The sequence below is a fragment of the Fusarium oxysporum genome, chromosome VII (genome assembly GCF_013085055.1).
Source record: "Fusarium oxysporum Fo47 chromosome VII, complete sequence".
Lineage (NCBI taxonomy): Eukaryota > Fungi > Ascomycota > Sordariomycetes > Hypocreales > Nectriaceae > Fusarium > Fusarium oxysporum.
Window position 1 is genome coordinate 618,349 of NC_072846.1, and position 15,525 is coordinate 633,873.

General features: G+C 51.3%; 2 protein-coding genes across 2 annotated transcripts; both read right to left on the reverse strand.

Annotated features, from left to right (window-relative positions):
- Positions 1–10,055: 10,055 nt before the first annotated feature.
- On the reverse strand, positions 10,056–11,831 carry FOBCDRAFT_44612 (uncharacterized protein). The gene is made up of 4 exons (XM_054705422.2): positions 11,392–11,831; positions 11,040–11,327; positions 10,851–10,981; positions 10,056–10,798 (listed from the first exon to the last, which is right to left on the reverse strand). The coding sequence occupies exons 1-4, from the start codon at positions 11,669–11,671 to the stop codon at positions 10,220–10,222; spliced, it is 1,278 nt and encodes a 425-aa protein (XP_054561397.1). The 5' UTR covers positions 11,672–11,831; the 3' UTR covers positions 10,056–10,219.
- Positions 11,832–12,417: 586 nt separating this feature from the next.
- FOBCDRAFT_295617 (uncharacterized protein) lies at positions 12,418–14,838 on the reverse strand (the record flags this gene model as incomplete). Its single annotated transcript, XM_059611866.1, has 3 exons — positions 14,631–14,838; positions 13,730–14,474; positions 12,418–13,674 (listed from the first exon to the last, which is right to left on the reverse strand). The coding sequence occupies exons 1-3, from the start codon at positions 14,801–14,803 to the stop codon at positions 12,418–12,420; spliced, it is 2,175 nt and encodes a 724-aa protein (XP_059465296.1). The 5' UTR covers positions 14,804–14,838.
- Positions 14,839–15,525: the final 687 nt, after the last annotated feature.

Here is a 15,525-nt window from a genome sequence, read left to right on the forward strand (position 1 = left end):
GTTAAACTCCTGGTCAAAGACGGCCATACGATTCATGCTATCAACTTTGATAGGATATAGTTGGTCCCGAAGGACTCTTGCACCTGGAGCTTTCCTGGTTTCGAGGATAGTCTTGATCTTTTGTATTTCTTCTTCGTTCCTACCTATAATCCTAAGGCGGTTGGCATTCCGACCATCTCTGGTCACTGCGACGCATCGCCAGTGAGGTTGGTCACTCGACTGTCGCATCTCCTGCTCCACGGTTTTACGAATCATTGTTGGTGTAGCCTCTCTAAGATGGTCTTCAGGAACTCTGGATGTGTCGACTGTGCAGAACACCGGTTCTGGAGTTGCCGATCGGGCTGCAGACGAAGATTGACTGGACATGCTGGTGGATGTCATCCTGGCTGCGTCTGCATACGATTGAACCGACGACCGTGGTGTTTCAGTCTTATTCAGCATGTCTAGCTGTAGTCGAGTCTGCTCCAGCTCGCCGCAAACCTGGGTGAGCTGGTCTCGGACTTGCGATAATTCTTGTGCCATCTGGGCCGTGGCCCTGGCGACGTCCTCGGCCATGCGATCACTGACCTTGGTGAACTCGAGCTGAAATTCGGCCTTCATCGCTTCGATTTTCTTATTCAAGTCCTGCTCTAGTAGTTGCTTCAAGCTCTGGACTGCCTCGACCATGCCACCAGCTGACTTGGGGGCAGCCTGCTTCCGAGCTCGGTTTTGTCCCAAAGCTCCCTCACTGGTCTCACCTTCCTCCTGCCATTCCATATCTCCATTTTACTGCTCCATCTCCAATACCTTCGTCGTCCTGACCCTCTTCCGCTGAGGGCGATGATATCCCCCGCCCGAACCATCCGGATCGTCTCCCATGACGATGATGACGTCTGATGCGGGGTTCGCAACACCAGACATCCACCAATGGCCTGAATCTCCGCCAGGCAGCCCTCAGGATTTTCGAAAGTAATAAATAGGATAAATAAAAGTTATTTTAAAAGGAAGATCGGTTTTTTTTTTTTTTTTTGTGTTTCTAATACAGTAGTCCCCAGATCCATACTCTCGTAGCTTTGATGATTTCCAGTGTCCCAAATGTGGAGCTACCAGCCCTCTGAAACATAGCGTGAACTTTCATCTGCTCGCGCTTTGGCCTCCACCTGCTCACATGCGGTAGTCGTCGAAATGACCTAGCGCGGTCCGGGCGAACAGCCGAAGCTCCACGGATCAATACTGATCCGCGGTGTCCCACTTCGCCAACGTCAATGATGATAACTAGCTGTTCCTAAAGTTCCCGCTTTTCTCTTTCTAACCACTATTTACATTTGCTTGCCGGCCTATGTAGATAGCGGGTTCCTACTAACGCATATGTGATTCTGGGCTTTCTTGGGCTGTAAGCCCTCTGTTTCGTGACTGTGCACCTACGGCCGTGTCAGACGCTGCTTGTCTGAAGTCAAGGGATTCTAAGGTCTCCTTCAAGGCTGCCGTCAGATCAGATCAACAATCAGATATATCAATCAGATCAATCAATTCAAATCAGATATGGAATTTCACAAGATCAATCAACTCAGATACAAGCGTCTATACATCTGATATATCTGATATCTCTTGGATGGAGAGCGGCTACCCTAGGACTGCCGGGTCGTCTGTTTGTTCCAGCTCCGCACACCTTCCTTTGTCATCACACTTTCTTGGCATACAAATGTTAGGAAAGTGGCCCTGTCTGCACGTAAATCCTTAACAAGTGCACAACAAACATTCCAATCTGCGCCTTGCGCAGTCGCAAGCCGCGGCGATGGCTTCGTCATCGACGATCCCGCCCGCTTCCTTGGATCCCTTCGATCTGGGGATCCACACTCCCATCAACCTGAACCGGGGAGCCCGTGCAGCCCTCTTACAGAACAGTCCGGTAGTCATCAACGGCACTATTGGTGTTTCACCTGCTCCCGGCCGGATGGCTCAGACACCATCCTCACCACTCAACGCCGCCGCCACCACCACCACAGCTACGGAAGGAGCTGAGCGTGCCAGTCCCGTATCCACTTTTGAACAACGACCAATCTCTATCGTTGAATCAGCCAACGATCTCGCGCGAGAACACGCGGAAGAGTACAACACCAAGCTGATGGTGTTCCGGGCCTTCTGTACCAAGTTTGAAGAAGCGGCCCAGCAATTCGTCACCGGACCGCAACGACGTTTCGCTCAGCAATTTGCCGATGATTTCCTCGGTTCTTGGAAACGAGAGCTCTCCTGCTCCGGACCTGCGACCCCAAAGCCTACATACAGCAGCGTCGCTGCTGCCGCGCCTCCCACTAACCATGACCGTCTGACCCACAGACAACAACAACAACATGGACGCCGACAAACAGATCCACCTCATCGCCAAGGGCAACAGACAACTATCGCCCCACCCCGACAAGACCTCCGCGTCTTTATCCGTCTAGAAGCCGGAGCTCCGGCCAGGGCCCACAGTAGCTATGCCATCCGGACTCTGATCCGGGAGAAGCTCGGCGCTGTCTCAGACAAGATCCGGCAGGTGTTCCAGGTCAGATCGGGATGGGCCGTTCTGGCTGCCGACTCGGCAACACGCGACTTTCTGGTAGAAAAGCAAGCTGAGTGGGCCGCTGAACTGGGAGCTACAGCAGTAGAAACGAACAAGGAATGGTTCACCTATGTGGTCTCAGACGTTCCTACAAGATTGTCTGACTTTTACGGAAATGAGGTGGATAGTGACAGCGTCGTCAGCGACGAGATAGAAATCCAGACTGGGCTCAAGCCCATTGACGTACGTCCCGGAAGACAATTATCGGATGACCCCTTGACCAAGGCCCTACTTGTGTCTTTTCTGAAGCCTACAAAAAGATTCTGGTCTCTTTTCGGCAGTAGCGCAGCTAGACTTGTTGACAAAACCGACCGACCTAGACAATGTGAGAAGTGCTGGGGCCACCATTTTGCCCGCAACTGTCACAGACAGCCAGTCTGCCGACGCTGTGGTGAGACCGGCCACCTCGTAGACGACTGCATCGCACCAGAACAGTGCGTCAACTGCTTGGGCCCCCACCAGGCCAACTTTCGTAGGTGCCCAGCTCGGCCAAAGACAGTGCATGGCGTGCTCCGCCGACTGACTAAAGACCAACGAAAACATGTCAGGGCCGTTGGTGCGGAGACATACCGACAACGACACCAAGAACCACAGTCGGGATCGCATCAGGAAGCCCAGCAGGGCATGGCTGAGCGACAAAACGAGGATGTCACATCACAAGAACGACCGAACGCTCGTGCTCCAAGCCCAGCTGTATCAGGAGCACCTTCGTGCATCATGGTGGCCACGACCCCTCATGCCGGCTATGAAGCAGAGGAAGAACCCGAACAGCCCAGACCAGGCTCACCGCGAAAGCGCCGAATAGTTCTCATTAATCGCTCGCATGGCCAGGAATAGATATTCTCAAACACGAAAGAACGACAGGAAGCCGCTCAGGATCTTCCAGGCCAACGTCGGCAAGATCCCTCCGGCCCACGACTGCGCCCTGGCGCTGGCCGACTCGGAACAATATGACGTTGTGCTCTTGCAAGAGCCGTGGACGGCTCATACAGAGACCCGCACTTTAACTAAGACTCACCCTGCATACGACACATTTACGCCGGTCGACATGTGGAACAGCAACGACACTCGGCCTAGAGTGATGACATATGTCCGACGAGACCCAAGACTTCTTGCTGACCAGATTCGGCCTTTTCAGACTCGTGATATCCTTTGGCTCACGATCAACGACCTGACGATCGTCAACTTCTATCGTCAGAACGACGAGAGGGACGCCCTAGACACGCTATTTCAATGGTCTGTCCCGGAACGTTGCCTCGTAGCTGGCGATTTCAATGCCAGACATCGTAGCTGGCAAACAGGCCAAACTACGAACCGGGGCCAAGAGATAGCAGGATGGGTGTCTGAGAATGACCTCAGCCTTCTCAACACTTTAGACATCCCAACAAACCCGTACAGCAACACAATCGATCTTGCCTTTACTAACCTACCACTTGCTGAAGCTGTCGTCGAGGACCATCTCGCCACCAGCTCTGACCACTTCACGCTCAGCCTGACCTTCCCAGACGTCAGATCGACCCCGGTGCAGCCAGGCAAGATTCGAGTGACGACGGAAGACGAGCTTAAACGATTCGTCGAGATCGTAGAGCTTGGCGCTACAGGAATCCCCCTCACAGATTCGACCCCCGAGGAGCTGGACGAGCTTGCGTCTTCACTTGTGAGTCTACTAACATCAGCAGCAAAAGCGTCTGGGAGGCCCGCACGGAAAGGCGGACGTCCGGCTCCCTGGTGGACGGAGGAGTGCGCCGACGCCGCGGCTGCTTTTCGAGCCATCAGAAGAAGCTACCCACTCGGCTTCAACCAGGACGTTCAGATCGCCAAGAGAGGCTTTCATCGTGTGGTCCGTCGGGCCAAGAGGCGCTATTGGCGTAACCTCATCGATGGCTTCTCCAGCAGTAGCGATGTTTTCAAAGCTGTCCGGTGGCTAAAGTCCCCAGGAGCCTTCCAGCCGCCACCTCTACAGGTCGATAACGTCGTGTACGAAAGCCAGATGGATAAAGCCAACGCACTCCGACAGGCCACGCTTGAACGAAGAACTGCGGAGGACGACATCGCAAACGCATGGACGCCAGTATCCCCACCTAGATCGATCCCATTCTCTCCCGAAATCTCTCTGGAGGAGGCGCAATATGCGACTTGTCACACAGGCAATACATCCCCAGGGTCAGACAACATCACAGTCAAACTTCTTGAAGCAGTATGGCATACCATCGGTACACACGTCCGTCGTCTCTTCGAAAGATGCCTTACCATAGGCCATCATCCAAAACCATTCAAGGAGGCGGAGGTGGTCATGATCGCGAAACCGGGACGGAGAGACCTTACCGAACCACGAGCATGGCGACCCATCTCACTGCTCTCCTGTCTTGGTAAGGGACTAGAACGACTGATCGCGCGCCGCCTAGCCTGGGCAGCCGTTTACTACAGCGTCCTTCATCCGCAGCAAGCTGGGGCGCTCCCCAAGAGGTCGGCAACAGACTTGGTAACTGCTCTGGTCCATGATATTGAAGAAGCGTTTGCACGCAAGAAGGTGGCAACTATAGTCACAATGGACGTCCAAGGTGCTTTCGACACCGTCATGCGCAACAGGCTCATCCTGCGTCTTCGTGAGCAAGGCTGGCCTAATCATCTGGCTCGCTGGGCCGGCTCCTTCATGGGCGGCCGGTCGGCGCGTGTCAGGTACCAAGACACCGTCACGGCCTCTTCTCCCCTTCAGTGCGGCCTCCCTCAAGGGTCGCCGGTATCGCCAATCCTCTTTCTACTCTATACTGAGCCAATCTATCGACTAGGAAACCCTCAGGGTCGCTTCGGTTATGCTGATGACACGGCCATCCTGTCCATAGGCGACACAGTAGACGAAACTACGGCTATGGCTTCCGGGGCCATCGACGAGATGGTGCGCTGGGGAGCGACGAACGGTGTCTCCTTTGACTCGAAGAAGACTGAAGTCATGCACTTCTCTCGTAGCAAACTCAGGACCGCCCCGGTAGTACGTCACGGCGATATCGAGAAACATCCCGAGTCAGCCCTACGCTGGCTGGGCATCTGGCTTGACAGCAGGCTATCGTTCCGAATCCATGTAGAGAAGTGGGCGGCGAAAGCGCAAGCCGTGGCCTACCATCTGCGAGGACTCACCAACACGAAACACGGCCCGCTGCCGGCTGCCGTACGAAGTGCCGTCAGGGCATGTATCGAGCCCGTGCTGCTCCACGGCTCCGAGGCCTGGTACCCGGGCACATCCAGGCCGCGATGGAATCAACCCAGTAAAGACTTACCTTCAAGCAACCAACATCTGATACAGAGAATGACCAAAGCCATGAACCAGGCCATGAGAGCTATACTTCCCGTCTGGAAGACAACACCTATTGCTGCTCTCCACCGAGAAAGTGGGATACCGCCAGTCGCGCAACTCCTTGAATCACGACGACTCCGATTCTCTGCACGGCTCAAATCGCTTGATGAGGCTCACCCTCTGGCGAGGCGAACGCGTCCGCCCAGCCAACCTGCTTACCACGACCTCATAAAACGAAGATACCAAGCACAGACGGAAAGTAGCTTCCGAACACGTCTTCGACGCACAGATGAGCTCCTTGCGCCGTGCGCGCGACCGAAGCTCATCCAGCGATGCTTCAACCAAGAACAAATGCCACCGCTGCAGACAGCGTCGAAGAAGGAAACGGCCGACGCTTTCCTCCGTTGGGTGCAGTCACTCGATCCGCTAACCCTAGTAATATACTCAGATGGCTCTCTCTCCTCTCAGGGAGCTGCCAGCTACGGCTTTACTATTCACCAGGGCAACTTCCCCGTCCTCGACGGGTCAGGTCGCCTTGGACCTGCAGAGGTTTTCGATGCCGAAGCTACAGGGGCGCTTCAGGGCTTGAAGGCCGCTCTAAACCTACAAGAATCAGTTTCACGAAACATCATAATCTGCCTAGACAATCTCGCGGCTGCTACATGCCTGCGAGGCACACCGTCCGACTCCTCACAGGACGTCTTTCTCGAGTTTCAGGCACTAACAGCTTTGCATGGAGCCACACAGGTACGCTGGGTGCCAGGACACACCGACATCCCCGGCAACGAACAGGCCGATAAACTGGCCAAAGCAGCATCATCAGCCCCCGAGCCTGGGCAGGCTCAGCCAACACTAGCATACTTGCGAAGGATCGCAAGACAGAAACCGAAAGAAGCATTCGAGACGTGGTGGTCGACCTCTGCCCCTGAGCAGTATAAGAGGCTCAATCTCAAGGCGACTACAGGCTGCCCGCCGGAGCTTTCGCTCCCGCGCGCAGCCTTGCACCATCTGTTGGCAGCGAGATCCCTTCACGGGGACTTCGCTGCGTATCACGAGAGATTCGACCATGTCGACGCACGCCTAGTCTGCTCATGTGGCCGACGCAAAGCACCGGATCACATCTTCTACTGCAGAAAGATACCGCCGCGTCATCGGATGAGGCTTGCACCCTCACCGAATGCAGCGGTCAATCTAGCAATAGGAAAAGACTTTACCAAATATATCGACCTATCCAAGGCCAGCGCGTTCTTTGGAAACATCTGCCCTCGCTACTAGGCGAACACGACTCGAGAAGCACTCGCGTCTCTCTTTCTCTCTTTCTCTCTTTTTATTTTCAATACGTTTCTTTTGTTACCTTTCCTCTTTCTTATATGCTTGCAGCTAAATGGAAGGCGCTGATACGCCCTCCATCCGACTGCGATCACTCGGAGGCAGCCCCGCGACAACCGCGTTTAGAGGCTCACGATCGCCTAAAAACAGGCTTACCTTGCGGCTGTCATTCATCAGCCGCGCTTGATCATCCCGCTGACGGGTAGCAAGCTTGATAAGATGCGCCATTTGTGCTATTGATATGCTGGATAGAGCGCAGTTTGTTGACGCGTTCGCAGAAATTGGACTCTGAGGGGAAGACTAATTTCGCGTAGCGGATGACTAATCCTCGTTAGGGCCAAATATCTCTGTAATTAGCGTATAGATAGACTGTAATTCCTCTAGCTCAGCACGTCCTGTGCTCCAGTAGGAGACTTTTTGGGGCCTACGGCCCCCCGGACGAAAAATATACATAACATAACATAACATAATTCAATTCTACCTCTGGTTAAAAATTAAGTCTAGCTTGTATGATATAGGGCAAAATAAATTAATTCTATTAGAATTGATTTTGGTATATAGGACTAGGCAGAGGTAACAGAAATTTGAATTTTATAGCTAATTGCGATTAACTCTTGATAATACCTAGAATCTTGGCGATGACCTTAGCTACTTGGTATCGCGTAGCTGGCGTCATATCCTTATGCTTGCTGCGTAAATGCGTAGGTACCTTATCCGATATATAAGCGTGGCGACATATTCGATATACTAAGACTCGATAATTATTGAGGTATGAGAAAGGGCCTAGGCCTATTATAATAAGTAGTAAAAAAATTCGATGGTAAGGCTTAAAAGGATATATAAGTGGAAGTAGAGACTGATTCTAAAGTGCTTTACGCGATCGGCGTGTCGCGTGTTGTACTAGAAATCTTAACGGGCTTTAATTGGCTTACAAAAATCAAATCTATCCCCTGTAATGTGGGGCAATTAAATCAAATCTACTGCTATTGATTTTGTTATTGACTACTAGGTATGTGGGCGGTGCAAATAACTGGATGTGAATCAGGATATGCGATCTGTTCAATGCATTGCGTCGTAATGTGCCTTACGTAAGATCTAGGGTGGGGTGTTTTTGTACTAGCTAAAAATGGACGGAATTTGCCCGCGAAATTCGGTGATTGGCTAAATGGATGCCCCATATATCCGAAAATGGATGGATCTTGCCCGCGAAATTCGGCAATTGGCTGAGTGACGTCCCCACATATCCAAAAACGGCCACATCTTGACCGCTAAATTCTGATTGGCTGCAAAGCTTGGGGCCGACGACGAGTTCAGCAACTTCCAAGACGAATATACCAACAACAAGCTAGAAGGTCTTATAAAAATATAAATAGGTTGAGTCTAAAGGTTATAGTGTATGTATTTATATAATGGTAGTAAGCTTTATACTACATTTAGTGTCCAGTCTGAGTGGGTAAAAAATCGATGTTCTACTACAATTCATTGCACCCATTGCGGGTAGACCGTTCGCCCTCTCTTAAGTCCCATCATCTCCCGTAGAATGATTAAGATAACAGTCGTCTTCGTTAATTATCTTGCTGGCAATAACATGATGCAAGATCTTTCCAGGGACTTAAGAGTCCCTGGGGTTCAGATGGCTACAGGCGGCGATCTACAAAGCTTGCGAAAAACGTCCATTCCAGAACTGCTCGGTATTTATATCTCAATGAGGTTTTATAGAGGAGTTAGATAGTGTGACAGGAGGTAATGCTGAAGCTGAGAAGACCCTGGTCCGCCGAGTGTCTACTCTCCGCGGACATCATAAAGACAGCAAAGATAGTAACGGTGACGAGGATGATGATGATAATGGAAGTGGGGGAAAAGAGGACGAGAGTTATGATGATTGACAGGAACTAAGAAGTCAAAAGTGGGATTCTGATGTTTAAATAGGAGTAGGACTCGATCACATATGCGATAGGGACTGGGGTCTGTATTACCTGTAAGTTTAGATGAATCACATAATGTGAAAGTGGGGGCCCAATCTCACTTTGTAATAGACAAACCCAACCCTAACACCGCAGTAAAAAACACAAAGAATAGGTGAGAGGTTTCTGACACATAGAGATGAAGCAAACAAAGTACTTACACAAATACATCAGTGAACCCCCTAAGGCCACAGATGTGGAGATTACTTGACTAAACAGACTTAGCGCGGGCACACTCTGCGCTAACTCAAAGAAGGATTAGTTTTGACTATGAAAATCGAATTGGGTTTAGTTTTAACCACGAAATTCTGATTGGCTATGGGCTGGCGAAGCGACGACGAGGTTCACAACTAATACGAGCGATAACGTCACAACGAGAGCAGGAATGAAGATAAAAACAGTTTTTATAATATCTAAATGACCTTGAGACGGGGTATAGTGTATGGAAAGTAGTTTTCGTCAGCTCCCTACGCCCATGTCTAGTCACCTTTTTCATGATGTCTGCCTCGTATCTAGCACCATTGACAAGTTTTAGTCCTTGATGCATATTCTGGTTCATGACGACCGGCATTCCGGGGCCACTAGTTTCTTATTGACATTGCATTACACATAGCTTGCAGTTATTCGCAGGAAATGGTATCCCCTTCCCAAATCCCATCTTTGAATTTCGTTCCTCAAGGCTCTTTCTGGGCAACCCGCTTGCGGTTTGCGTCTCCTGTAAAGTTTAAGAGCGCCGTCGTCTACATGGTTGGCACGGGCCTTCGTGGAAGAAACGCGGCGCATTTCGCGTTCTCGGTTTACAGGCCTAAATGGAAATGTGCCGCATTTCCAGAGGGGAAATTCGGGGTAAGAAAATGGAGATTCTGATTGGTGCAGAAGTGGAAATGCGGCGCATTTCTGGTCTACATGCTTGATTGGGCTGTCGACGCAAACAATAATCGTCAGGGAGCCAAACAACTAGCCTACGCAATCTCAAATTTCACCTTCGAAAGCCCGATGGGTCTGCTCACCTGAACAGATCCAGTGTAGTTATGGGGTCCCTTACTTGAGTAGTCATTCGATACCAGTGCCGCATATCAGACAGTAGGCCTTCTCCGTCCAGGACTTCTCGCCGCCCGTTACGTTTTCTCGTAAGTCACGAATCTCCCACGCTGTAGGCCCTTCTTGCATCTTGAGGTTAGCCTCAAAGAGTCCTGCGTACGGCTTATAATCCCCAGTCTTCTTCTTGCGGCCCTGCTTGGCTGATCCCTTGGCTGGTGCGGCAGTGATAGATCTCGATGGCGTTGGTCCAGGCGTTGAGGTTTTGGTCCCCAGAGGTGTTTCTCGAACAAGCTCCTTTACGTGTACATTATATTTAGTCTCTCCAGAGCGGACATCGATCGTGGGCTGGGTCTCTTTCTCCTCGGCATCGGTTGGTGATAGAGGACGGGTAGCTTTGACCTTTTCCTCATTCAAAATCGCAGCCTCGTTTCGATGAGGCTTGTCGGTGCCTAGTCGTTCATAAACTTGCATGAGAACATCATGAGTCAAACATTCGTGATGCATCCATTGCCCACACCCCGAGCTCGTGCATCCTATGAGCATCTTATCGGGGTTCGCGGGGGCTGCACATTTGCATATGATGCCAACGGACTGTACAAATATTAGTGAACGCGAAGGTAAGGGGAGCTATCGCGCAACATACCGAAAGTTGTGGTTTGCAGCAGTCGTATGCTTGACGCCAATAAAGCGCGCCTTGGATTTCTTCGTCATCTGACTCAATCCATTGGTTGACGATTGCGGGTGCTGTTACACTAACGACGTTGATGATATCCACTGAAGTAATCGGTTAGTTGCGTTGCAGGACGATATTGCTAAGCATTCTAGAACGGACTGTGGTTGGAGGCGATCAGTTCGTTAGTACCATGATACGGCTGGCGGCCTTGAACTGTCTTTTTGCGGTCGATGGTACCAGGAGGCAGTTCGTCGGGCCAGTACATCCAGTAAACGCGAGCATAAACATGGTGCTCATCGGAAGCGCGAATCTCGAGGATGCGCGCAACCCACTCATCATTAGACTTTTTGTAACCAACTTTGCCATCATTTGTGGCCTTTTGGTGCTCGACGGTTGACTCGTTGGCGACATAGACGAAGCCCTCGCTGTAGTACTTGATGCTGTTAACTGCCAAGAATTAGCCATAAGCCCCTCACAGTTTGGAAGACGCCGGGATTCATCGGATACTTACGGACGAAGCTGTTGTAGCGCGTCATATCTTGCCATCGCTTTCCAGGTTCGACTGTATAATACAGGTCCATAGTGTCGTGGGTTTCGAAGCTTCCAGTGGGAGAGAAGGGAGAGATTTGAATCTGAACTCGTTTATCGTCATCTTGACCGTCGCGCTTCCGCTTCTTGTTCTTATGACGTTCCTGATCTGCGCGCGATGGGTCAGGCGCGTAAGAAATTGTAAAAGGACACTCTGCGCGATTCTCCTCCCCGACGGAGCGCGATCGCTTTCGATTGCTCATTGTGGCGTTTTGATGCGGTTAGGTATGCCCGTGTCGGGAGTGGAGAGAAGGAGGGGTATCCAGAGGTAAACAACGAGTCGCGCGATGAAAGGGTGAAGAAAAAGAATGAGAGATAATGGAAGGATGAAGAGGTAATGGGTTTGTGTTTAGTATAGTAAATTTGTGATGTCGCGTTATGGCTGAGCCTAGCCCCGGTTGTCTTTTAGTAGCAAGCCCTGCGATGTCGTGTGCGCGCTTATCCTTATGTCATCCAATCACGATCTACGATTGGTCGAGCACAGCCCTGAAGCGGGGTTTGTCCATGTTAGATTGGCGGCTGGGAATGGGCCCCACTTTCCCTTATCACGATGTTATTCTTGTATCCAGAAAAGGAGGGGGAACTGAACCAAGCCCTCCCTGACAATATAATATTCCTATCTATGAAACAAACCTTAGATCAAAACTACAGTAAATAGGGTGGATAACATATGAAAGATAAAGTATGCGTTTACACGCGTGTGACGCAAGCGCAGACCGTCGATACGGATGATGTGGGAATAAACCGGAGATAGATAAGCAGTACAGAAATAGACAGGGGTACGCGACAATTAGGGGTACACGACAATTAGGAATAGAAGAGTAGGGTACTTAGTTGCGATACCATCTCTCTTGATAAACATTCACGTAAGAGTGGGCAGGGGCAAACGACAATCTAGGATACATGACGATTTATAAATAGAAGTGTAGGGTGATTGGCTGTAGATTTACTAGCAAGGCGCTCTCGCGACTCGTGTCCATGGGTCAGCATTCCACTCTGAGAACGCCGTCTTTGCCAACCAAATATCCTCTGAAAAGCTCTGACTTGGCCGACTTCGCTTGCTTGAATCACCAGTTACCTTCTTGGCATCCATCGTCTCCGACTTCCACGCTCGCTTGTTCGGCACCAGCTGCGCCAACGGACGTCGAGGCGGGTTGAGTAGCAAAGCCCGTTCAAAGTCGATCACCATAACCCCGCTGGTCTCAGGATTGAATAATATGTTTGCAAGCCTCACATCTTTGTGGACCACGCCCTCTCGATGCATGGCTCTCAAGGACCGAATGGCCTCGTCTTCGAGCGACCTGTCCATGTCGCCAATTCTCTGTGCTCTGTCGATGCTGCAGCCTCCCCAGGACAAAAATGTCATGTGCACCACGTAGACCCGGTGGTCATAGTAGTAAGTCTTGTTCATCGATCGAAGGTCAATGGCACCCAAGAAGACAGGCACGTGGATGCCTTGGATTGGTTTGAGACGCTCGTAAACAGCAGCCTCGTGCAAGAGATCTTTGATGAATGCCCGCACCGTGCCCTTGCTGACAAAGGTGTAGCCATGCGCAAGTAGGGTCACTTGGAAAAGCACACCCCGCGCACCACCCTCCCCCAATGGCCTGATCCCGTCGTCAAGAGACTGTTCTAGCTGCTTCCAGAGTAGGCGAAGCCACTCCTCGTGATTGACAGGATGACGTGCGCGGGCGGGAGCACAGCTCTTGCGGTGAAGTGCCACGTTCGGGCATTTTGGGTCGAGGAAACCACCTTTGACCATCCCGAGAAGACATTTCTGAGTACAGTACTGCCGACCCTGCTCGCCGCCTCCTCCGCGCGGCCGTAACGCCAGTCGCTGGCTCCGCCTAGTTCCCTGTCTTGTATTTCGCCCGGTTGGCGTAGGCGTGTCCGGTGGCCTGGATGCCGACTCGTCATCAGATGGTTCCTGCCTGTCATCCTTCGTCAACGACCCCTCGCCAATCTGGCACACAGCAGTTCGACGTGTCCTTTTGCGGGGCAAGGCCGGCGACCGATCGACATCCTTGTAGGTGGTAGGTTCATGACCAGGTGAGTAGTCTGATGACGCCGATCGTTCATTTTCTGGGATAGAACGTAATGTCGATTCGAAGTCCTCAGCCCACGTCTTCAAGTTCTTCATAGCTTTTAGACGTTCCTCCTGTCTCCCGTCGTTCTCCAGGCGAACCGAGAGCCATGAGGGTGAACGCTAGATATTGACCGACAGCCGTGCATATATGGAGGTTGTTTGGATGTGCCGACACCTCCGGACCAGGCTCTGCTAGATGATAGTACAGAGTCTCAGGTTCGTCCCAGTCGACTTTGAGAAACACAATAGCCTCGCCAGTAGTAAGAAGACCATATTCAAGGCCACTTTCGATCATGTAATGATATGTCTGCGTCATGGCAGATGCCGTCAGCTTCTCCGCGTGGTACTGGAAACGCGCGTCAGGGTCTACAGAAGTTGGGATCGTCCTTCGGTTCACAACTTCCCTGTGGATGTCCATGGCGCGGAGACCGAGACGAAGATGCGGAGTGGTCAACTTGTGGGGCGGCTTATACTCGGAAACGTAAACCATAGTGCGCCGGGAAGACAGGGTGTTGTCGGATCGATAGACGCAGATTTGATCCGGCCGCAACTGGTTGAGATCTCTTCTGTGGTCTGGCGTCCGCGGTGGTGTCGATGGGGTCTCCCTCTCAACGACTTCTTCGGCCACATCGCTGAGGGCATGGGGATGGTTCTCAAAGACGACGCCATCTCCGATCTGAAAAGCCCTGCTGACCTCTTCCACCTGTTTGAGCTGTTGTATGATGGCTCTAACCGGATCCTCCACGCTATTATGTAGGAAATATTCGAGCGTCTTCTCGTCTGCTATCGGCCGTTGAGAGATCCTGTTCCCCAAGCCGGCCAGGAAATTTCGGTTCTCGAAAACGCGGCTTTCGGTAGGAAATGAATCGTAGAGTGTACCGAAGGTGAGCTTCTGTTGATCAAGGAAGTCGGGCCATGGCCTGAGGTTTTTAGGACACCACTTGTCACGCGGGTTGGTGATGGAGCCCCTCGAAGTCAGTTTTGGATCTGTTTCGATGGCGAAGCGAGAGAAAACGGAAGCATGGCAAGCTGCAATGTATTCGTCAAGTGTCGTGAGTCGTGTTTATTCCTCTGACGCTTCGGCGCGTTGCTGTTCCCTCTCGGCGCGTTGTCGCTCTTCCTGTCGTTCTCTCTCTGCTTCCTCGGCGCGTTGCTGTTCCCTCTCAGCGCGTTGTCGCTCCTCCTTCGCGCGCTGCTCAGCTTCTCGTAGGGGTCTTGTCAATTCTTCTACACTCAATGATCCATCCATGATATGTGGGATTGATGTCGTGGTGAGGATCGATTTCGAAGAGTGGATATTTGCATTGCAAACGTGTGTTTTGTGTTTTGATGCTTGGCCTAATTAAAGTGGAGCCTCATTACGTTGCGAAGGGTTACCCGCCGGAAATCATATCGAGGCAAGTTCTTTGTCAGCGTGCGGGGCCCCACGTCGGCGTAATAATCAGGGTCCCGCAAAGCCACTGATCAATGAAATCAACAGTCCAACTCCTATCGATGTAAGTTTACGGTCGGCTTTCTGGCTTGATAACACTTTTTTTGACCATAAATCTTTTTTATCTCTTTTTTTTTCGCTTTCGTTGAGGCTTGAGTCCTGACGCGACGGATGAAATTTCCTGGCGGACTACCATGAGTTGCGACAATCGCGTTGCCTTCGTGCCCTCGCTTCCGGCACAGGAGGGACTAGGGATGGGGTCCATGCCACTTCCTGAGGTGGTATTACCGTCCTAAACATTGTACTCTACCTGTGTATGTGACTAACGTGCCATGTAGTTAGTGGTTTCTCGAAATTTAATTCTACCCCCGTCAAAAATCAAGTCTACCCCCTGTAAAGCGGGGTAAAAAAAATCAATTGTACAACAATTTGATTTTGGACTGTAGGACTTGGCTGCAGGATAGGCGGAAATTAGTGTTATTAAACCATCTGATCTGCCGTAATATGAGTACTTGACGCGCACGGGCCATGATTTCATG

Excerpts from the sequence above, each read along its gene's own strand:
- FOBCDRAFT_44612 (XM_054705422.2), bottom strand. The coding sequence starts at position 11,671 with ATGAGCAATCGAAAGCGATCGCGCTCCGTCGGGGAGGAGAATCGCGCA. Across the intron at positions 11,328-11,391 it reads GCGCTACAACAGCTTCGTCC|TTAACAGCATCAAGTACTAC; the intron begins GTAAGTATCCGA and ends AATTCTTGGCAG. Across the intron at positions 10,799-10,850 it reads GCTGCAAACCACAACTTTCG|TCCGTTGGCATCATATGCAA; the intron begins GTATGTTGCGCG and ends ATATTTGTACAG.